This window comes from Rhipicephalus sanguineus, chromosome 4 (genome assembly GCF_013339695.2).
Source record: "Rhipicephalus sanguineus isolate Rsan-2018 chromosome 4, BIME_Rsan_1.4, whole genome shotgun sequence".
Taxonomy (NCBI): domain Eukaryota; kingdom Metazoa; phylum Arthropoda; class Arachnida; order Ixodida; family Ixodidae; genus Rhipicephalus; species Rhipicephalus sanguineus.
This window is the reverse complement of record NC_051179.1, coordinates 184,987,184-185,010,307: the sequence shown is the minus strand read 5'-3', so window position 1 is coordinate 185,010,307 and position 23,124 is coordinate 184,987,184. Positions and strand designations below refer to the sequence as shown.

At 47.4% G+C, this 23,124-nt stretch overlaps 2 protein-coding genes across 3 annotated transcripts in view; both read right to left on the bottom strand.

Annotated features, from left to right (window-relative positions):
* The window catches only part of LOC119390962 (poly(A) RNA polymerase GLD2), a 592,309-nt gene that overhangs the window by 502,389 nt on the left and 66,796 nt on the right, over positions 1–23,124 (bottom strand). The window lies entirely within an intron of this gene.
* LOC119390961 (F-box/LRR-repeat protein 12) overlaps positions 1–23,124 on the bottom strand; it is a 61,006-nt gene that overhangs the window by 23,859 nt on the left and 14,023 nt on the right. For both annotated transcript variants that reach the window (XM_037658671.2, XM_037658673.2), the window contains exon 2: positions 17,717–17,957. In XM_037658671.2, coding sequence (XP_037514599.1) covers positions 17,717–17,957 — 241 coding nt within the window. The remainder of the gene's footprint in view (positions 1–17,716; positions 17,958–23,124) is intronic.

The following is a 23,124-nucleotide window of genomic DNA, read 5'->3' as shown; positions in this document are numbered from 1 at the left end:
CATGCCGGTGCTTGAAACTGCTTTGCAAAAAGGTCCTATACAGGCTTCATGTCGGGAAGGAACCACATTAGCATATGCAATATAGCGTGGTAGAAGAGTAAAATAAGCACCAAGCGTCGCACAACGCGAATTCTGTAACCAGGCGTCACACAATGCGAATTGCGCAACGAGTAGGTTGTTGAATGCTTCCAACCCATTACAAAGGACTGCGCCATAATTCTTCATCGTCATCAGGCACAGCATCAACAAAGTGTGCATTATATAATGCCTTACATGCGTTTAGCAGGTACCACGGCTCTCTGTAGAATGACGAAAAATGACACAGTGCCTGCTGCCCTACTTCTCAAAAATTACAATGATTTATAGCGTAGTGGGTTCCTCGCAAGTGCACTTGTATTGGTTGCCAAGGAAGCCCATAAGCGCATGATCCATTTCCTCGAGGTCTCAGTAAAATTACAATGATTTATAGCGTAGTGGGTTCCTCGTAAGTGCACTTGTATTTGTTGCCAAGGAAGCCCATAGGCGCATGATCCATTTCCTCGGGGTCTCAGTAATGTTCTTCGCCCCCCCCCCCCCCCCGTCTTTCTCCCACGTCAACGTATGTTATACAGCATGACGGGAGAGGGAAATAGCGACCGGGCGTCATAACTGGTGGGCCGTTTAAAGCTTCCAACCCATTACAAAGGGCTGAGCCATAATTCTTCATCGTGATCAGTCGTCGCATCAGCAAAGTGCACATAATGCCTTACAGACGTGTAGCAGGTGCCTCGCTTCCGCGCAGAATGACGAATAATAGAGAGTTTGAGAATTGGGGCCCCAAGGAGCTTGGGGAACCAAGAAGCTTGCGAGCCGCCAGGGCGCATGCGCAGAACCCAAGCCCCTCTTGGGCTCTTGCACTCGCGTTGACCCGAGACATAAAAATTGAAAACTAGCGTGGGGCCCCAAGGCGTCTTGGGTCACCAGTGAGAAGACACAGACGCAGCGCGGGCCACGGCGCAGTATGGCCCGCGTCTCGCATGATTTTAAATTTCGTCACGCGTGGCGCTCCATGCGCTTGACCCAACGCAGCCTGCGTTGGCCCAATTCTCAAACTCTGCTGATCAACCGAACGCAAGAGCAGCCTGCCCAACGCAGCCTGGGGGCCCAGCGTCTTTTGTCCCCAATTCTCAAACTCTCTAATGGCTTAGTAGGTGCTTCCCAACTTCACAAAAATTGTGATTTATGGGGTAGTGGGTACCTTTCTAGTGTACTTGTATTGTAGCCCCAAGAGAGCTTACAACGGGCTCTAGAAACGCCGCTCTTCCAGCTTTCGCTGCGACTGTGCTGCGGTTTCAGCGCAGGCCTGGCGATTTTTTTCTTTGCACTTTTATTAAAGTGCTAACAACCCCTTCGGTGACAAGCTAAGCCATTTCGCGTCGTGAAGCGACGCCCGCTGCGTGCTCACGAGTGAATTAACCGCCTTTGCAATGAGCTGACACCATTTCACCGAAGCGCGATACCGCGACGTGGAGCCGATCATCCCTGGCTAGTTGCGTGCAGCGCGTCGCCTACTCGGCTCGCGGAGTCACTGCCGGGCCGCTTGCTGTATGCCGTATGCGCGCGTTTGTACGTTCTTCGTGCTTGCTTCACTCCGGACCGTGCACGTGTGTGGCGACTAGCCTCTTCGTACAATGCGGCGAAAACAAGCATTTTGCAAGCAACGCGCACTCAACGTCTCCGCGATGCTCTCGCGGCCATGCACGACGATGCGCGGCGCACTTGAGTTGTCACCTAGTCAAACACGCAGTATAGGGGAGAACCGGTCAAGTTTGCCCGCCGATGCCAGCGCTTGCCCTTCCCCTGCCGGCAAAAGCGTACAACTGCGGAGTGGTACGACCCCTCCGCTTCCTTTCGTTCCCACGCATTTGCGAAGCGCGCGCTGCACGTGAAACTCCCCTCGTTCGTCGATGTCACCCCGACAGAAAGGAGGGAACTACTGCTGCATCTTCAACTGTCACAATGGCCATGCAAACAGGGAGTTGCTCGCTGGATTTCGTGGAGAACAGACGTGCCGCCCGCGATGCCTTACGGACTAGTCCTCGTGCCTCTCGCCGTCGGCGCCCTGTGACGGTTGCCTCGACCGCTATGCCGTGCGCCTCTCATCGGCGGGGCCTTCGCCGCCTCGTCACCGACGTGTACCGTGCCTCTAGCTGCATCGTGGTCCCGTCCCTCGAACTCCTGTGACGATCTCCATCTGTCCTGTCTTCTCTTCGACGCTCCTGTCTCTGTCCGATCACTTCTCTTTTTCTTCGACTTTCCTGTTATTCCCTCCTTACCCTCCCCCAAAAGGCGCTGAGTCGTGCTCCCGTGAGGGTTGCAGAAAATAGTGCCTTATTCCTTTCCTTCAACCACAACCACCCACCATGCAAACACGAATGGGTCGGCTCCACCAGTGAAATTCTACCGATTCCCAAACAGATGGCACGAAAAAAGCAGACGACAGGCATGGATGCGAAGCTCCCGCTTGAGTGGGCACGACCAAAACTACGAAAAAAAAAAGCATTAGCCATTGTTGCACGTCCATTGTTTTTTATTGGGGGGGGGGGGGGGTTGGGAAGAGACAGTGAACTAGTTGTTACTGAGTGTGCCCGTACAACACGGTGTAGTTTGGGTAGTGATCAAGATAAAATGCCTTGACAGCAATTGGCTCTTCTCCCGCAGATTGCACAAAAAATATACTGGACAAGGGTGTCAATGCAGGCTAGTTGGTATTTCATTGCAGGTTTTTGGGTGTAGCGCCGCGTACGAATTGGTAAGAAAGAAGATGACAGGAAAGAGGCGCTAAGCGCCTCTTTCCTGTCATCTTCTTTCTTACCAATTCGTACGCGGCGCTACACCCAAAAACCTGCACAAAAAAGTTTTTCTGAAAGCGCGGCGCTCGTCATGTTCCTATTAACAATGCTATGTCAAGTTGATAGTACGCACGCTGTTCGTGAATCGGAGCACTGGCTATGAGAACGGCGATAATGCAAGGAAGAACACGCGAGGTAGATGTCAACTTTTGTTCCGGGAAAGAAAGGAGCCCAAAATAGACCACTTATTTTTGGAGTGTTGCGTCCCGCACGATAACTCGAATGGTTGCTAGTAAATTAAGGTATCCCAACTAATAGCAGTCACAGCGCCAGGGCCGCTTAACCTAAAGCACGAGAAGCGGCCTTACCCATGCATCGAGTAACAAACATAGGGAGTGCGTAGTACACACAGCAAACCAGTCAGGTATATAATTATGGTAAGGTAAAACAGGTATATAATTATGAACGCACAGAACATTGTGCTAACTCCACATCGTAAGTAGCGTCGTCCTTCACTTGCGAAATGCACTTCGCTCTGACGAGGACGGCGTCGTCTGCTATCACTTGCTCCACATCTGCTACATGGCTGAGCAGACGCTGACCTTTCACCAAATTGCTGCCACGCGGAAAGAAGCGTGTACATCCTAACCGCGCGCGACGCGAAATTCTCAAAAACACGTGCAGAACGCGTGCAGCGTGCGAGCAAAGCAACGCGTTTTCAAGGCAGCTTGAAGGGGACAGCGGAAGGGTCAACACTCGAGTAACCAGTTCTCTCCCCACATTGACTGACAGCGCCCGGCGCCGCAGCGCCTCCCACGGCGTGGGTCTCCCCCATAGAGTTTCATACAATACCCTAGAGAGGAAACTGGCGCAATAACCATGGGAATGATGGGAAGTACAGGCTTCGGATTGGATGGCGTTAGCTAGCGAACTGTCTACGGATCTTTTTCTACAGTTTTAGTTTCGTTCTTCGCGAGGCATGGGTAGTGGGGTGCGTTTCAAAGCACTCAAGCAGCGCCTTTGTTGTTCAAAGAGGCTGAAGACCGCTAGATCTCTTGGTTTGCTGCGACGCTGCAGCTTTACACGTTGTATTTGACAGTTTTAGCAAAGCGTCGTGCACTCACCGCTGCGCAGAGATGTAGCGTCCCATGTCAATGCAGCAAACTGCATCGAGTTCACGTTTGCTTGATAAGCGCATCTTACCAAAACTCGTTCAAATCAGCTGCAAAACGACGGCGAAGCTAAGTAGACACACCGTCGCGCTCCCCTGACTTGACTTCACAACAAAACGAGAGATGCGTTGGAGGCAGACCACTTGAACAGACGCACCTGGCATCGCAGCAGACGATACGTTAAGTGTTTCTCACTCAATACAGTACTGTTATTTCCACAAATAGATAATGCGTACTTTCGAGGGAAAAACAAGCGTGCTTCTTTTCAAGTGTTGTACAAAAATAATCTATTATTTGGTGATGCCAAATCTGGAGCACAATTGCAGAGCAATGCATACACTGGTGGTTGAATTTGTCCAGGTTTCAGTTCCATCTCACGGTCACGAAAACTTTTTGCAATAAGTTTTACGTACAAAAGAATGAAGCAAGTTTTAATTGGAATTAACTTCATATCACTTTGTTTTACACTCGGCAAACAAGCGTTGCGAATCTCAAGAACCCAATCCATCCGAAGCAGATCCGAAGCCTGTACTTCCCATCATTCCCATGGTGGTTGAAGCACTGCTCAAGGAGCCCGCATAGACACTAGCGCCAGATTCCCCTCTAGGTATTATTGTAAGAAACTCTATGGTCTCCCCTATACATAGTTTTCACGTGACGTCATATCCGGCGTGCGGGACTTTTGTTGGGCAGTCGCCGCCATCACCGGGCGCCTACGAGCACACGCCGTAGCCGCAAAGCCAGCGTGCGGTTGCATCAGCGCACGTTCCGGCGGCATTTTCGCAGGCGACACTTGTGCACGAAATGGAATTTTTGTTCCGGTTACTTCGACGAGCTCGTAGGACCCACCATAGTGCGTTATGAAGCGAAAATTGCCATGTGCAGCGGTGTGGACCCGTATACGGTGCGCATAGGAAGAGACGCGACCACGGATGCCGAGGTACTGCGGTACTGCCACCAACGACGCACGTGGATATTATAAACTACCTGGTACTGTCAACCAACTACATTTCTTTGCAGCAAATGAAGTCTTACAAGTCCTTAGATGCGCACAATTATTTTGCGAGTGGGAAGTTGCCGTCACAACGTGTCGTCGTGTTGGCCGAGGTGAGTGTGTAAACAGCTTCTTGCCCAGGCCGCTTCTTGCGAGTGTGCGCGCTTCAGGCCCGTCGCAGTCTGTTGAAGGCTCTCCGTCCCCAGACAGGATGTGACACTCACTGCAGTGGCTGCCGCTTTTTTAGCGGCAAGTACCTTGCGTCGGGCGTACCGCGCAGACAATGTTGAAGCCGCACCTCATTCACTTAGGTATCCTAGGTGAAGTGTGGGCGCCCAGTCCGGATTCATTTCATCCATCAGTTGAGATGGTTTGCCTGCAAATTCGCGAACAGGCTAGTAGCTTATCAAGTGGCATTGCGCATACGGAAAGATGTAAACTGCCCCATAATCTTAGGAGCTTGAGAAATCGGCGGCACGCGACTCGCAGCCGTAAGTAGCGATAGCTTTATCAAAGTAATTGAAAAGAAAAAGAAGTCCGTTTAAACTACTGCAATTAAAGTTTTACCTGTAATAAAGTGGCGACCACAGATGCGAATGTTGTCCAAGTTCTTCAAGTCTCCGATTTATGCGGGCCAGACAAACGTTCCGGCGCTTTTCTGAGAGAGCCCGCGTTCTCTCGCACTGCTTGGTGATAACCTTCGGCAAACAAAACATGCCGGTGCCTGACTCTCTGTGGGTCGGTTTCGCAGAAGTCTTGCTTCTGCTACGACAGCCGAACATCGCACAAATCGTCATGGCTGTGGCGCTAAGTACAACACTGGAAAATGTGCGCGCTAGCTGTCGCAACACGGTAGCCGGGTTAGCCGCGTCTCGAAAGGTTCCCGAACATGGCGGCTGAGCAAAGCGGAAGTGGCTGTGGTGACGTCGCGTGACGTCCGTGAAAACTATGTATATGCTCGCGCCGCTCACCAACAGCCAGCTACTTTCGTTTGTACAAAGCGGCGCGCACTTTAAAGCTGTCTCGCACGACGCGGCGGCGACGAACTTGCCAACGGCAGCATGGCGCGCTCGTACCGCCGTCAATCCGCTGTGTACGGCGTACGCCACACGCGCAGCCGAGCGGATATCTACAGATGACTGTGATAAGGTTGTGGGCTATAAGTCATAATGGCACGTTCATCGACGGCCGCCACCTCGCCTTCGCTCTTTTCTGATGCTTATCCGCGAAGGCATCGCCGCAATCGCGCGGAAGTCGTAATCACCGATCGACCGGTCTCTGCCGTTACCGAAAAGACGGACGACCTTTTGCGGCACACTGTGGCGTCGACGAGTTTAGGGTCGCAGGGAACCTTTTTGCGATGGAAAGTTATCGCGGTTATCACTTCTTGCATTTATGCCTTCTTGCGTTCCAAGGCATTGTTTGGTTCATCGCAGGCGGTCGTAGCTGCAGAAAACGGCGTCAGGAAAGGCTACCGTGCGAAAGCTGACCGCAAGGCTTCATGCTGCCTATTTTTTTTTTCCTCACTGCCATTCTGCCACTGAAGAAACGCCTGGAAAGTGAGCGACCTCGCTCGCAGCGTCCGAAATCTGCGTGCGGTGTTCGCCGATCTGGGATATCTTAGTCGCGAGCACCGTGGTCGCGAGTAAACTGAAGCGGGGCACGCGCGAGCGCGCGCCCCTGTCATGCTTTAGAAGGAATGTTTTAACTTCTTTTCGCTTCGTATGCGCCATATTTTTACCGCGACCGTGTCTGAAGTGTTCGTTGTAAAGTAGGAGGCTTTGAAAAATGTTCGCTATATGTGGACGCAGCTTCAATGGTTAGCATAGGAAAATTGTAAGTGCACCCAAATATGGTCGTTATAACCGATAGATCGTTATATGTGGGATCGTTATAAGTGGGTTCGACTGTATCACAGAATGAACAAAAGTTATGGAGTATTCGTTGTTGAGGTGTGAATGCATCATATCAAATTGCTTAAGACTTCATTGCACTCGCCATGGGCTAAAAGCATGGCATGGAAGCATGAAGGGGTAAGGGGGGCTGCATCGCTCATGCAGAAACTGCGAACTTTGATCGAAAAGGTGTGGTCGCGCGCGCTGGTGTGCCCCTTATTTCGCCATACCTTTGTGCTTGCTGTGCTCTCACTGCTTAATTCACGTTGAAGCAACCGACAGCATGAAATATGCTTCGCTCGCTGGAGTGACTGTATTCCCTTGCCAACATTTCGTAGAGTTATGCCAGATCAGATTCTAAAGGAGTCAACTACTAGCCTTACTATGTATAACGTTCAAATTCGTTGCTATCACATTCACTGCTATGCCTTTGCGGCAAAACCGTGACTTGCTTAACTTTATGGAAATATGCCTGTGTTGTCTGGACGCCATCACAGTGTTCACATCCAGTTTGGCCATGCATCTCTTTCACCTTCAGCAGGTCTTGGCATGCTTGACTGTGGCTGGACCACAACTCAACTTGAAAAAATGCCATTTTACTGCACACTAACTGACAATCCATAGCCATTATCACAGTATTGTAAATTATAGAGTCTCTCACAATAATACCAAGACGAAAATCTGGCACCATCGTTTATGCGAATTTCTTAAGGGGCGCTGTGCTGTCAAGTGAATGACGGAATATGTGTCTGCGAGGCTTGTGTTGGCTGGCATTGGGTGAGGCGTAGCTTCAAACATAGGTACAGCTACAAGAATAAGCCTTCTCTAAAACAAAGCTTTTAGAAAGAGATTTCATTCATGCTTATCATATTCTAGAATAAAAGCCCGCACACCTGTACAGCCTAGTCAAATGGCGAAAGAAAGAAACAGGTGACGAACAGTCGCAGAGTGAATGCTGACCTTGTCATCTGCCTTCCAAGTTTACCGGCCACTTGTAACTTTTTACGTTTCGTAAAATTGTACATCGATGAAGCAGTTTTCAAAATTAAATAAAACTCGTTTTTGTGTAATGCTAAAAAAGAAATATGTTACTATGTACTGCTTTAGTACGAAAGTAACCACTTTGATGCAAAGAATGTGTTGAAGCCAGACACGTCTCCAAAGTGTCTGGGCTCTTCGTGAACGATGCCAGACCGAATCTGGCACATCCCAGCATTCCCATGCATACAACAGCGTGGCAGCACCACTTTTCCCTCTAGGTAATTGTGAGAAACTCTATGTTCAAATATAAAACTAAGCCATATTCCAATGCTACATCTTAATGAGCCAACTAAGCCATTAAAAGAATAAAGATCCAAGAAACGTGACTGCCATAATTACTAAGTTGGCTGTTCCACTGAAAAAGAAAGTGCAACATGCTTGCTGACTTGCAGGCAATACTGACAGTTGTTGAAGCTTTACTAAAATTATTGTCTGATAAATAAGACCAAATATTTAACTACCAAATATGCCAAGACAAAGACATTAAAGGTGTTACAAAGCAATTGGATCATTTGGAAGCTAATCAAGATGATTCTCAGATTGCCAGCCTCAGGGTAGTATACAATTGAACGAACCGCAAAAATATAAAAGGCGTCAGAATATCGAAATTCACAACTTGCAATGTCGTGGAAATGAAGATCTTCTCACAGTTTTTAATGATATTTCAATTTAACTTCACCTTGGCTTTATTACCAACCTGACAGATGGACTTCACAGACTTCCAGAAAAGCGCAACAAACCACGGGTTTTCCTAGTTTGTATTGTCAAACGTCCAGAGAAAAAAAAAAGCAAAGCTAAACCTAAGGAATTCCAAATAAAACCAAAGTTGGTCAGCTGGCAGCGAGTGCCATGCGTCCAAGATCCAGGAGCACGCCAGCTCGACGGACGGCCTTTTAATCTTGCCTGTCTGCGTAAGGGCGTGCTGTCCATGGGCCATCCAGTCTGTATGCAACTGCCACACACCGTCTTTGAACGGCTTGTTCACACAAACATCAAGGGGCAGCAGCACTAAAGTGAGTCCACCTGGAAAGATAGCGATCTCGGTGCGCAGCTCCTTCAGTTCCTGGCTTACATTCTCTCTCAGGTGGCCACGAAAACTGTCGAGCACAAGAAGAGACGGAAGAAGCAGGGTGCCAGGGCATCGTCCCCAGACTGTCCGGACCCAATCAGCCATTAGATTGGCCAACAGCCATCCTTTCTCTTGGGCTTGCATGTGTATGCCAGCTGGGAAGTTAGCCTTCGGCACGGTTTTCCATTTGAAGATAATGCACGGTGGCAACTTCCTGCCGTCTGCCATGATAGCCAGCATTATCGCGAAACGCTGCTTCTCGGTACCTATTGTTTTAACGAGCACACAGCGTGCTCCTCTCTCATTGATCGTCCTGCACATCGGCATGTCGAAATTGATGGGCGTCTTGTCCGCGTTCTCGATTTGTGAGAGAAGAAATTCTCGGTCCCGCCGTAGGCGTATCACAAACTTGTGAACGTCCACTACCTTTTCTTCGTAGCAACGAGGCAGTCACCGTCACCGACAAAGTGATGTGGGCCTCCTCAAGCACAGTCCGTTGCACCGCATGAAGTGTGTCGTCCACCCATTACTTGCTTTGAAAGCGGTGGTCATGAGGCCATGCTTCCTGGCTGTGGCTCGCGCGTGCGTCCTGATCATTTCATGCGAAACAACACAGCCTTCCTTTCGCGGGTCTTGGACATATTCTAAGACCTCTTCTTCCACAGCAGAAAACTTTCTGGTCTTCGGTCCCCTAAAGGCATGCCGTTTCCTATTTGTAGTGCAAAGCTTGTCGTGCTGCTTCCACCAGTAACACACATGGACTTCGTTAATTCTGAAATGCCTACCGGCAGCACGATTCCCGTGCTCAAGAGTGTACTCCACACAGCCTGTAGCTTCAAACCAGCTGTGTAGCTCTCATTTCGGCCCATTGTCCATGGCAAAATGCAAAGCAGACTAAAATTAACTCGCAACGGAGTGGGAATGGCTGGCACGAACAATAAAGTTGGGCTAGAATGCTAGAACACGCGCCATGTCTAGCGTCGTTTTGATTGGCTGTCCTACCCAACCTTGGAAACTCAGCCACTTCAGTGGTATATGGCGCTATTTTCTGCAAGCTGTCTCCGCGACCTCCCGCCGCCAGTTGCCGCTGGCTCCATAAAGTTTCGTATTTGCAGAAAGTGACCGTTGGCTGGCGTGGGCAGTTTCATGACCTTCCTCACTGTGTGCTTGTGAGCCGCAATGCCTCTACACTCCCACCGTTCGTGAATCCTGCTGTGGGGCACGTTTTACAGCCGACAAATTACAAAAAATTACAAAAATTACAGCCGACATGCCAGCATCACTCACATTAAATCTTCGCACTCATTGCCTTCATTAGATTCCCGCCGAAAGATCGCTTTGATTTGCTTATTTCATAAAATAGCATCCGGTAAACACATAACCACCCTCCCTCTTTCCAAACCGACACGAACGTCCCGCCGTTTGCACAATAACCGTTCCTTCAAACGCATTTTCGGACGCACTAACGCATTCAACTCATCAGCATTGCCAGTAGCACTTGAATTATGGAATGGTCTTCCCGATAACGTTGTCAACATTGATGACCCTATATTGTTTCGTCACGAAGTAACCACCATTTTTTCATGACTAGTGGCTTCTACCTTCGATTAAATCATATACATGCTCTTCTCTAACTATTGTATAATTTGTTGTTGTCAAGTGATGTAATCCTTACAAATGAGTATCTCTGCATTTTGTTTATTAGTTGTATGTCACGCTTGTTCTCGCTAACAATTATGTAACGTTGTTTCATAGCTTTATGTGGCATAACATGTATAGTTTTTTGCTTCCACTTATGTGATCTTATACAATGTATAATCCCCCCCTCACACAATACTCCTGCTGGAGCCTGTGGGGGTTTTGTGAATAAATGAATAAATACTTCAACAAATTCGGCAGATCCCACGTACTGTGGGAATCGATGTTATGCGGAACGTTACGGAATGGCACTAGAGAAATATGCAATTGGTATACGCACCCACATATTTTGAAGAGGCACACAGGTGTTATATAACCAGTTGTTTACAGTTGCTTAACGATGCCAACAACATAGGTGTCAAAAACACCATACGCAGTAAGCTAATATGTAGCGCTTATATTCTTCGATATTGGATAGCGCGAATTCGAATAGCACAATGAAGGAACACAGATGCACAGGACAAGCGCTACTCGCAATTAAGCTTTATTCAGAAAAGTTTCCCTAGATATATACACAGCCGAGTGGCAAGCGCAGGCAAACTGCGCGTACGTTACAGTCACAGTTGCAGTTAGAGTTGCATTACAGTTATGCTTACAATTATCCGTTATCACGCAGAATGCATGCACGTTTCACGAACCCGTGTGCATGTGTGGAAGGGGTTCTTGGCAGTTCTTGAATAAGGTCACCATCACTGTGATCAGTGAGCACCAGCAGCTGGACAGGACTTGTTATCGGATCTGTTCATGATCGCGGCTATGAACGGTCTAAGTGTAGTGAAGTACGAAGTATAGTTGAGCTGGTGGAAACGGCAGATGGCTTTTACGAAGAAATGACCTATGATTTCTTCTGTCCTGGATGTGGCACCGAGCTCTTGTGATGCCCTGTCCACATCCAAGCCGTCTTTCATGCCGTCTAAGAACCAGGCGTTGTTGTGTTTTGAAAAATCAATGCTGAAGTCACCGGTAATCATAAGGGACATGGTCCTCTCGGCAGAGTTATTGTAGGAAGCATTCACCCCGGTTTTTGTGTAATCCACTTGGTCAACGTTGCGGACCACGTGGACGAATGGCGTCCACGTGGTCTGTCTTCAGCTCCCTAACTTTCCTTGCGTCGGCCGCTGTGGTGTAGTGATTACGGTGCTCGGCTGCTGACCCGAAGGTCGCGGGTTCTATCCTGGCTGTGATGGTCGAATTTCGATAGAGGTGAAATGCTAGAGGCCCGTGTACATTGCGATGTCAGTGCACGTTAAAGAATACCAGATGGTCAAAATTTCTGGAGCCCTTCATTACGGCGTCTCTCATAATCATATCGTGGTTTTGGGACCTAAAACCCCAACAATTACTATTATTATCACTTTCCTTCCGTGTCAATGTGTATGTTCGCGGTTACTGCATTGATTGAGACTCTGTTATCACCTGTGGCACATACCGCATAACATGAACTCTGGTATGCGGGTATGTGCCACACGTGACTGAGAGAAAGGGTTTTATGACGTACGCGACAGGTATTTCGCGTTATTCATGTCATCAGCAGTGAATCATGTTCGTCATACACTCATCCTATGCTATGCAAATTTTGGTATTTTACAACATATGGAGACAACCGGGAGAGCGCCCAGATGTAGGCGGCTAGCTAGCTAGCTAGCTAGCCGCCTACATTTGGGCGCTCTCCCGGTCGTCTCCATATGCTAGCTAGCTAGTCTAGCTGGTCGTCTCCTAGCTAGATAGATAGATAGATAGACAGACAGACAGACAGACAGACAGACAGACAAACAAATAGATAGACAGAGACAGATAGATAGATAGAGTACAATCTCGTTACAACGAACTTCGCGGGACCGGCGAATTTAATTCGTTATTCTGAAATATCGTAGTACTGAAAAATTATGTCGGTAATGTAACACAACAGCGAAAATAACGTACCTTTGCAGGAGGTGCACGTGTTGGGGCATAAACAATGAACAAAAACACTGGGCACCGAGTGGAAACAATTTACTGCTTAAAAAAAGTCGGTTATCTTCTTCTGGCAAGTAGAAAGCAGGCACTCGTGCATGAATGCCTCCACGTCCGCAACCTTCCTGAGGATATCTTCGGGTACGTCCTTGCAGCACACGAAGTACGATCGGTCTTCTCAAGGAACACCACAACATCCGAGCTTGAAATAGTCTCTTCCGTTGTCCCAGACTCTGCATCTCCAGCGTCGTCTTCGTCACTGCTACAGCAATCTTGCTCACGCACTTGACTCACGATTTCTTCGCAGGTGAGCTCTGCGAACATAACCGCTGCGCTGTGCAGTCACCGTCTATGTAACCCTCGAAGGTTACCGCAACGTCTACCGGGCGCTTCTCGGTAAGGTCATTCCAAAGCTCTGGGTCGAGATCCGTGTCGTCATTGCAGTTTCGTGGCGTAGGCTCGCAGTCTCGTGGCGTAGGCTCGCAGTCTTGCGGCGCAAGCGAAGTCTCGAGAAGACCTGCCTTTCCCCAGCAGTTGCTAATGGTGCTTGCCTTGACGTTCCACCATGACCCTGTCAGCATTTCTGCGGCTTGACGGATGTTGACCTCCGTGGGCAGCTTCAGTCGTATGTTAATGAGAAGGCGCTGCACAAGTCGCTTCCGAAATTCGGCCTTCACACATCTTATTATGCCCTGGACTAAAGGTTGGAGCAAAGACGTACAATTCGAGGGCAGAAATTCAAGCTGCACATTGCTCAAATGCACGTTCACCATATGTGCCGAGCAGTTATCAACGATTAGAAGAACCTTCTTTTGTTTCTTCTTCATTGTGTTGTCGAACTGCAGCAGCCACTGCGTGAACAGTTCCCGCGTCATCCACGCTTTCTTATTTGCCCGATAGTCGCAAGGCAACGAGACAACGTTTTTCAAGCAGCGAGGCTTGGCGGACTTGCCAATAACAAGAGGCTTGAGTTTTTCCGTACCAGTGGCGTTGCAGCAGAAGAGCACTGACACATGAAGACGCGATATTTTTCCGCCCTTGCATCTTTCACCTTTAAAGTTCATTGTCTTATCGGGTAACAGCTGATAAAAGCACGCCGTTTTGTCGGCGTTGAAAACGTCGTCTGGACTGAACGACTCGACGATTTCCTGAAAGCGCTCGTTCCACCAGGCAATCGCACTTTCGGCATCTGCCGCCTTTTCTTCCCCGCACGCAGCTTGCCACATGATGCCATTCCTTTGACGGAACCGATAGGGCCATCCGGCACTTGCATCGAAGCCGGAGGTGCCCAAAGCGACCGCAAACTGTCGCGCCTTTTCTTGAATAATAGGGCCTGACAAGGGCACACCGTGTTGTCTGGCATCCTTAAACCATGTGAGGACGGTGTCGTGGACGGCTTGGTAGTTGCCCAGCCGCAAGCGTTTTCTTGAGGGAGCCAGCTGTGATTCTTGATGCAATTTCACGATCTTCTCCCGATCCTTCAGTATCGTTGCCACTGTTGACGGCGTGATATCACGCTCCCTGCATATGTCCACTTGCTTTTACAGCGAAAGCTGTTATGAGATGATTTCAGCGGCCGTTTTTGGCGCCGTAGTTGTCCGCCGCCGCCGCCAGTGTCCGTAACCACTATCGCTCAAAATAATTAAAAAAAAAACGAAATAAGAAAAAAATTCCAGGATGGAACGAGGTTCGAACCTGGGTCCTCTGTGTGGGAGCCCAGTATTCAACCTCTGAGCCATGCTGGTGCTTGAAACTGCTTTGCAAAAAGGTCCTATACAGGCTTCACGTCGGGAAAGAACCACATTAACATATGCAATATAGCGTGGTAGAAGAGTAAAATAAGCACGAAGCGTCGCACAACGCAAATTCTGTAACCAGTCGTCACACAATGCGAATTGCACAACGAGTAGGTTGTTGAATGCTTCCAACCCATTACAAAGGACTGCGCCATAATTCTTCATCGTCATCAGGCACAGCATCAACAAAGTGTGCATAATGCCTTACATGCGTTTAGCAGGTACCACGGCTCTCCTCGGGGTCTCAGTAAAGTTCTTCGCCCCCCCCCCCCCTCTCTTGCCCACATCAACGTATGTTATACAGCATGGCGGGAGAGGGAAATAGGGACCGGGCGTCACCCGATGCAAATTGCATAACTGGTGGGCCGTTTAAAGCAACCAACCCATTACAAAGGGCTGAGCCATAATTCTTCATCGTCATCAGTCGTCGCGTCAACGAAGTGCACATAATGCCTTACAGACGTGTAGCTGGTGCCGCGCTTCTCCGCAGAATGACAAATAATGGCTTAGTAGGTCCTTCCCAACTTCACAAAAATTGTTATTTAAGGCATAGTGGGTACCTTGCTAGTGTACTTGTATTAGTAGCCCCAAGAGAGCTTACAACGGGCTCTAGAAACACCGCTCTTCCAGCTTTCGCTGTGACTGTGCTGCGCTTTCAACGCAGGCCTGGCGTTTTTTTTCCAGCATTCAGCTCCGTCAGAATGTCCACTTTTTCCTTGAACGAAAACTGGCGTCGCTTCTTTTTAACACTGGGGCCAGGAGAACTCATTGCCAGAAAAGCGACCGCACAACACGATCTCAACTTCACAGCTCCAAACAACAGCAACTGGAAACGTGGTGCGAACAGCGGCAACAGCGGGACTAAGCCTACGACTTTGTTTGATTTGGTTTGACCAGTTTGACCAGTTGGTGACGCTCGCCTTGATGTCGACGCTCATGGGGCTGCACCCATTGAAGCGGGTTTCCCGGCACATATCTGCTGCAGATGATAATAGGTGTAAGCTTCAGTGATTTCCGTACCGAAACATTCACGGAACTTCGTAATAACAAAGCATATTGTGTTTCGGGGTTAAATTACGTACGTTAATCTGAAATATTCGGTATTCTGAAATTTTACTGAAATAGTACTGAAAGTTTTTTACACTGGCAATATATGGATTATGGCGGGGATTTCAAAAAAATTCGTTAATCTGGAAATTTCGTTAATCTGATGTTCGTAGTAACGAGATTTTACTGTAGATAGATAGATAGATAGATACGTAGATAGAAATGCCCAAAGTGCCTGAAGTTCGCTAAGAAATGCTTCGCATTCAAAAACAAGTATAAAAAGAGTGACGTGCCGCACACAGATAGCAAGAAAAACAAACAGAACGGTGCACAGCAACGAGTGGAAGGGAAGGGTTGGCAAACCGAGGGGGTCGGCATAATAAAAACAAAGATCTACGGTCGAGCAGGCACCGCGCATCGGCTCATGGGACTGCAGCGGATGAAAGTAGAGGGTGCGCTTATTACGCGGGACAAAAAAAATCCATATTTTCACGATTAAAGTTGGGGGTGCGTTTATTAAGCGCGTGCATTTGTTACGCGAGTAAATACGGTACAATTCTCCTAGTCTTCCGTCCATCATGGTGACTGTTTACACCCTCTTGTTCAATAAAGGAGCCTCAGTTTAGAGGGACTGTCCCTAAATGCCCGTAGTCTGAAAAACCAACTGTATCAACTGAATACCTAAATGATCTTCATGAAGAGCTTCACATTCAAGCTTTTATGGGAACAAGGTATATACCCAGAAAGTCCAACCCTTAAAACTATAACGATGTTTGGTTTCAAGAGAACAGACACGAAAGGAGGATTCGTATATGTATTAAAAAAAAGATATTGGTTAATTCATCCTATCCTAATTTTCTGTGACTACTTATGCCTAACATATGTTTAATGAAAACCAATAGACAATGAAGCCAAAAACCTTTAGGGAACGTTATTTGTAGTTCCTTAACTGTATTGTAGTAATTACAATATAAATGTAAAGAAATCTAAGTGGACGAAAAGACAACTTGCCGCCGGCAGAGAATGAATTTGCACCCTTTAGACAATGCGCCTGATGCTCTGCCAATTGAGCTACGGCCGTGGTCGTCGTCCTGTTCCAATTTATCAGTTATTTCGGTGCATGCAAACCTGAGAGCGTTAGTCAGCACCACTCATAGTCGTGATGACGAGTGTGGAACACTCTTTTTTGCCAGCTGGCATCATGTACTAGCATGTGATCTTTTGACAACTTGGCAGCTGACCAATAAACCCTTACATATTACCTGAAGGCATCAGGCCTGCTGGAAGGGTACCCTCACTACGAATGACCGCAAGAAGGAAATCTACGGCCTCATTTTCCATCTCGTTCCAACAGCAAGGGCCTCGTGATATCATGTTATAACCAGTTGTCAGGATGGTGAAATGGGAATTTAGGGGCTCATTTCTGGTCCCTTTTCAGCAGCAAGGGCCTCGTTATACCATGTTATAACCAGTTGCAGTTGTCAGGGTGGTATGTGGAATGGGAATTTAGGGGCTCGTTTTCGTTCTCGTTTTGGAAGCCAGGGCCTCCTTATACGAATCCTGCCTGTAATTGCTACCCATCACATAGTTCGTGCCAGCAGCACCAGCTTAAGGTGCACTGAGATGGCGCTTCTACTGCAGGGGGCAATGTTGCAAAGCTAGCACAATCGGAGAGTGAGATATCCTACTGAAAAAAGACAACAATGAAGACGGGCCTGTCCAGTGTGTGGGCTGTCCACCATCTTGGTCAATACTGTGTACCTCAGTGCAGGAAAAGGGAGGCTTGGGTCAATCGCTTAAGATTCACGTTTAAAAAGTACAGAACAAGAGACAAGCCCTCGTCTTGAGTAGTCTTCATTTTTACTTGCATTCTGCACTGTCTAAACATGGCGCCTCAGACCAGGCCCAAAGCCAGGAATTTTTTTTTGGGGGGGGGGCACTTGCTGAAGGCCTTGACTATTTCAGAAAAACGTCTATTTTCATTATTTATTTTTGGTAAAACACGCCCCTCCATCAGAATTTTGGGGGGTGGGCTCGGGCCCCTAGGGCCTCCCCGGGCGACGGGCCTGGCTCAGTGTGAGTACACTTGTAGATAATCATAACTCGTGTCATTTTAAGGAACAATATCAAAGCAGAGAACAAACTCAAAGATTCACGAGCCATTTGGATTAACAGTAAGGTTAACTGCTGAGGAATAAGAATAGTTTTAAAATCACTTGCCTTCAGTGATGGGCAATGTTGTGCCAAATACTTGAAAAACTTTCGTGTGTATGCATGCTGTGACCTCCTGGTGGAGAAGAACTTTCGAGCTTTGCCTGACATTCGTAGCTCCACAAGGTTAGCATCAGCATGCGCTCGGATCAGCCGCCATGCGCACGTAGATGACAGAGGATTCGCCGACACATCAATCGTTCTTCGAAGCACTTGATCATGTGCAACCCGTCGCCACTGTCGGCAAACACTGCAAAGATAACAGAAAAAACAAACGGCCCACATGTGCACATTTGAAAAGTACAGCAGCACAATGCCGCATTGCAATAATAAAGTTTGCTGCAGTCATCAGGTAGAATAATGGGATAGGAGTTCCTCCATCTTTTGTTAGTCACAAGTCTACAAAGCAGTGAACAATGAAGCCACAGAAAGAATACAGTTAGCTAATAGACCTTTTTCAAGCACACGAGCGCCACCAACGGGCACGCAAGTGGTCATGAGAAATGTGTGTACGCCGCAGCAGCCGCGTCGACGAGCGCGCGGGCCTCGCGCTGCAGCTTTCCGCTTGCGCCGTGCCAGGACTTCTTAGACACAATGAATTTGACAAGGTGCAACATGTTACTGCGCAATTCAATCCAGAACTTCAGTATTTAGCTGCGATGGCCTCTTGACGATTTCCGTCTGTCCCGCTGTTGGACTAGTTGAGCAGCTCAGAAGCGTCACTTTTCATTCATTTATTTTTTTTTTGCGCCAGTGCGCCTTACGGCATAAATTTAAAAAAAAACTCGGTTGCCTATGAAGTGCAGGAGCTGTCTATGATTTACGGATGCATTTGGAATCAACGTCCATCGACACTGCCGACGAGTACAGTGTGAGGTTCTCATATTTAAAAAGTACACTAGAAAGTGTAGTCGGCATTCACTCATTGCGTCGCTCGCACCATATATGTAAAGAACGATAAGTGCCTACTAACCTTCGTTGGTGCTATAACTACAGGTTGGAATAATACTCAGAGCGAAAAAAGAAAGGAGCAGTACAAGGAAGGAAATGCACAAACCAGCGCTCACACACAACTGAAAGTTTATTGCACGCGTGAAAAAAAAAAAGCACATATACAAAAATGGGAGTGCATCGCGCGTCATAAAGATGCACAAAAAGTCAAACAACCAAGGTGCGTGCTTACAATCGATTAATAAAGTTGAATTTCTTGTGTAACGACTGAGAAGGTTGACTGACACAAAGTGTGGCATTATCTGTGACATATGATATGCCTCCGAAATTTCTCGCGTTGTCCAATTAGGTTGATGGTACAAAATTACTGTGCTTTCGAAGATGGGATTACATTTTCATGACTGACATAGCGATGCGAGATGAGACGGCTCCATTCAATGAATTTCGATGCTTGCTGAGGCGCGTATTAATACATAGACCAGTCTGGCCGATGTACATGTGGACACAAGAAATAGAGATTTGCGGTTAACTCCTACACAATTTACAAAACAATTGGCATGCCTCTGAACGCATTTTTCTTTGCCCACCGCAGAGCCCTGCGACCTTAATGAGACTAAGCTTATTTGGGGCGGCAAACACAACCTTCACCCCCACATCGCTTCCCTACGTTCTTCAGGCCATGTGACTTCTTATACAGATGTGGAATAACTGAAATATCTCTAGTTTCTTCATTATTTACGGATGGAAGACGTCCGTGTTAATCTTTCTTTGCCATGCGAACAGATTTTCGCAAACCAATATGACGATATGCAGGATATCCAACCTATTTGATCACTTTGCAGCTGGAAACAACTGCTCATCTTAGGCGCGCAAGTTTTTTTCCAATGCCGTGCGTAATCATGACATCACAATTTCTCGTTTAACAATTATCGAATGTGCCGACGTGAAGTTAAACACCGATTTCGCTGAACGCGGGCTCTACTGCCCGCAAACATGCTCCGCAGTGAAACTTAAAAACATGTACAGTAGAACCCCGCTGATACGTTTTTGAAGGGACCGTAGGAAATAAACGTAAGAGACGGGAAACGTAAGAGCCGAAAAACAGGAAAAACGGCAAAATATTTAGTGGTACAGAATTTTATTTCAATTCTTACGAGCAGCACGAAAATTGGCGCGCTCAGCCGCGATCTAGTCGATGGATAGAAACGCGGAGCTTAGGACGGCCTTATCCACAGAAATGTAATCAACGTATGTGATTTTTTAACACCAACAGCTGTAGGCATGAAAGAACTAAGCACACGCAATCACGACCGGCGCGGCGAGTCCGACCGCGAACCGCACGCACGACCATGATAGCTCCAACCAGCTCGAACTCCTCCCGTTCTCCGACAAATAACGATGATGATGAGTCTACGCCAACGCGATAGCAGAAGTGAATGCCAATCTGGAAGGCCTTGCTTTCGCAAGCAATTACGTCATACACGCCATGTTTGTGCAATGCAAATCTCAGAGGCTATGCTTTTGTCAATAGTAAATGCTAATCTCGAAGGCCTTGCTTTCGCGAGCAGTTACGTCATAGACGCCATCTTTGCAATTTGAATCTCGAAGGCCATGCTTTTGTTTGCATCAATTGAAAGATTCTGTTGCTTGCGCCTCTCATGCGGCTAATATTACGGTGAAACGAGGCCAAGCTGCGTGAAAATGCACCATGGCCGCTCTCTTTGGTAGTCACTCGGTCGGCTCCGGGCGCACTTCGCGACGTATCATACGGGAACGGTCCGACAGTTACGACGTAACAGCGGGGTTCCCAATACATTGTATCCTATGGGAGCTATGCCGGGACCGGCGGAAAACGACGTAACAGCCGGGAAAACGCATCAGTGAGGAACGTAACAGCGGGGTTCTACTGTATAAAGAAACTGCAAATTATCAGAGCAAGGCACCTCGCAAGTGAGTTCTACTCCTATCCCTTTTTCTTTAAACAGGTTTAGAATGTGCTCAATTCTTTGTACAGCGCGTGACTTCTCAATTAAAATCAAATAATCATTTGTATACCTCAACACTGTAACACCTCTCTACAGTTTGGTTAAACCCGATCACGAGCCGCTATGGCATTAAATGCCATAGCGGCTTGTGAACAAGTAATCATTGAATAAATACAAATTCGGTGTTCCAGCTCACATCGCTCACGATAGCACGTTTTGACTGCATGTATCGGCACGTGATAACTCGCATGCTGCTTAACTGCTACATCCGGTATACATCCACTCAGTAATACCTACACTGACTGCATTATTCCTTTTGCATTTCATGCATAGAGGTACATGCAGGTGCGTTCAGACATGTGTAGTACTTAGGATTTAATAATAGTCAACCAGCGGCGACGCGTATTTTTCGTTTGGTGCTCCCACGGCGCCAACGAGCAGCGAGCGACGGAACAGCCGGCTGGCTCGCCGTACACACTTTTCCCATAGTGCTACGCGCGCCCGCGGGGGGTTCTGGGATTGCTTGAAAAAGGTCTATTGTTATGCTAAATTTGAATGCAGGATGAATACGGTAACAAACGTGAAAGTGGATTAGCAAGTAACTTTTGTAGTGTTTTTACACTCTTGACCTGTCTTTTATGATTATTACTTTAAATAGACCTCTGTGACTAGGACTACTGAACAGGATGCCTCGTACTACCTAATGTCAGCTCCTGAACAGAGGCATAGGTTTCTTACTTGCCTCATGCGTAAGAGAGCCAAGCTTGCTTTGAGAGTGAAGTACACAAAATAAATCTATCATTCTTGCTATCAAAATTGGGGAGTCTGTTTGCACAAGGTTCATTACACCATTACACCGCAAATCTTGAACAAAACAAAGTCGCTTAAAAGGGCTTTTAAAGCGACTGTCTACCGTCCTTCCTCGCCTTTCTGTTTTGTGTTGCAATAGAAAGCATACTGTCTGAAGTGTCCAACCTTGCAGCGGTTTCACTGGAAAACGAGTAGAAATTTTTATAACAGAATTTTCCTATCTACGTTCTGTCATTTTCCAATTGGTGTAGGAACACCCACAACACTGGTTACTGCACGCGATGACAATCGTTGCGCTGGTGAGAGTCGAAAACTGGAACCACATGCAGTTTTCGCAGGCTTCATTAGGTATCGATTCATAATATAACGATTACCAAGCTCACAAATTGTCAAATAAAGTATTACCACAATCTCTCCAGCTTTGTTTAGTTCATAATGTATGGAATTGCACAGGGTGGAATACAGGACGAAACACTTGAAAAAGTACACACATACAACGCTGACTCTCAACTGAGGTTTATTGCACATGACACATGCGCAAGAAAAAATTAATCATGAGCAAAAGAAAGGAAACGCAAGAAGAACCTAAATCTGTTTACCATCTGTGCGTGGCTTTCAGGAATTCTTTATCAACTTCTTCGTCACTTAAGGTGATAGAAGGCTGGCTGATACACTGCTCCCTATATTTGTTAATGTGGTACGTCTCTAGGATAAGTGTTTTGTCCATGTTACTGTGCCTATCTATCACTTCCGACTTATCGGTAAACAGATTGAGGTTCTTGTGCTTCCTTTCTTTTGCTCATGATTAATTTTTTCTTGCGCATGTGTCATGTTCAATAAACCTCAGTTGAGAGTCAGCGCTGTCCGTGTGTGCTTCTTTCAAGTGTTTCGTCCTGTATTCCGCGCTGTGCAATTCCATAGATTATGAATCAAGACCAACTAGCCTGGCTTTCCGTTTTGTTTTGTTTAGTTCGCCTGAAAAACTGCCGCAGTCGAGTGGAAAACATGGTCTGTTCCAGCAACACTGGCACGCTGGCGTTGTGAAACGAACTGTAGTGGTTTCACTCATAGAAAATGTGCAACTAAAACGAACACAAGATGTGCTTGACAGAAGAAGAGAATTTCCCTGCCGTTTTTCACTTATGTTTAGGTGTTCTGTGTTGCATATGCGACATGACAACCAACACAGACGCCATGCTCGCGTGGCTTGTGTTTCTCCGCCGTAGGCAGGCAGGTGGAACGCGTCACCGGCAGTGCCAGCGGGTGCCTCTGTTGAACGCGCGATAAAAAAAAAGCAAAAATTATTCTCCGATGCAAAGGAAAGCTGCCAAAAGTGTATAAAATACAATTTTAAGGCATACTTATTTGTTTTCAAGCAAAATAAGTCTCTCTGTGAGTTTTTTGCTCCTACCAGTAGACTGAACCCCATCACTGTTGGGTGACGCTAGCGGTCATACTTCCACGATTTGCAGAGCCAAATTAAAAATGTAATTACTTTTTTATTGGACAAAAGCATGCTCGTTGCCACTGATATGACAATCTTCTCATTTTCACCACAATCAAAAAAGTTTTTTGTTGAGCAGTAGACAGTCTCTTTAATGTGTGACGCCCCGAGGTGAAGCAGAGCTCCTGCGGGCAAGGCTGGGGGAGTGAGGGCTCCCCACCTCATAA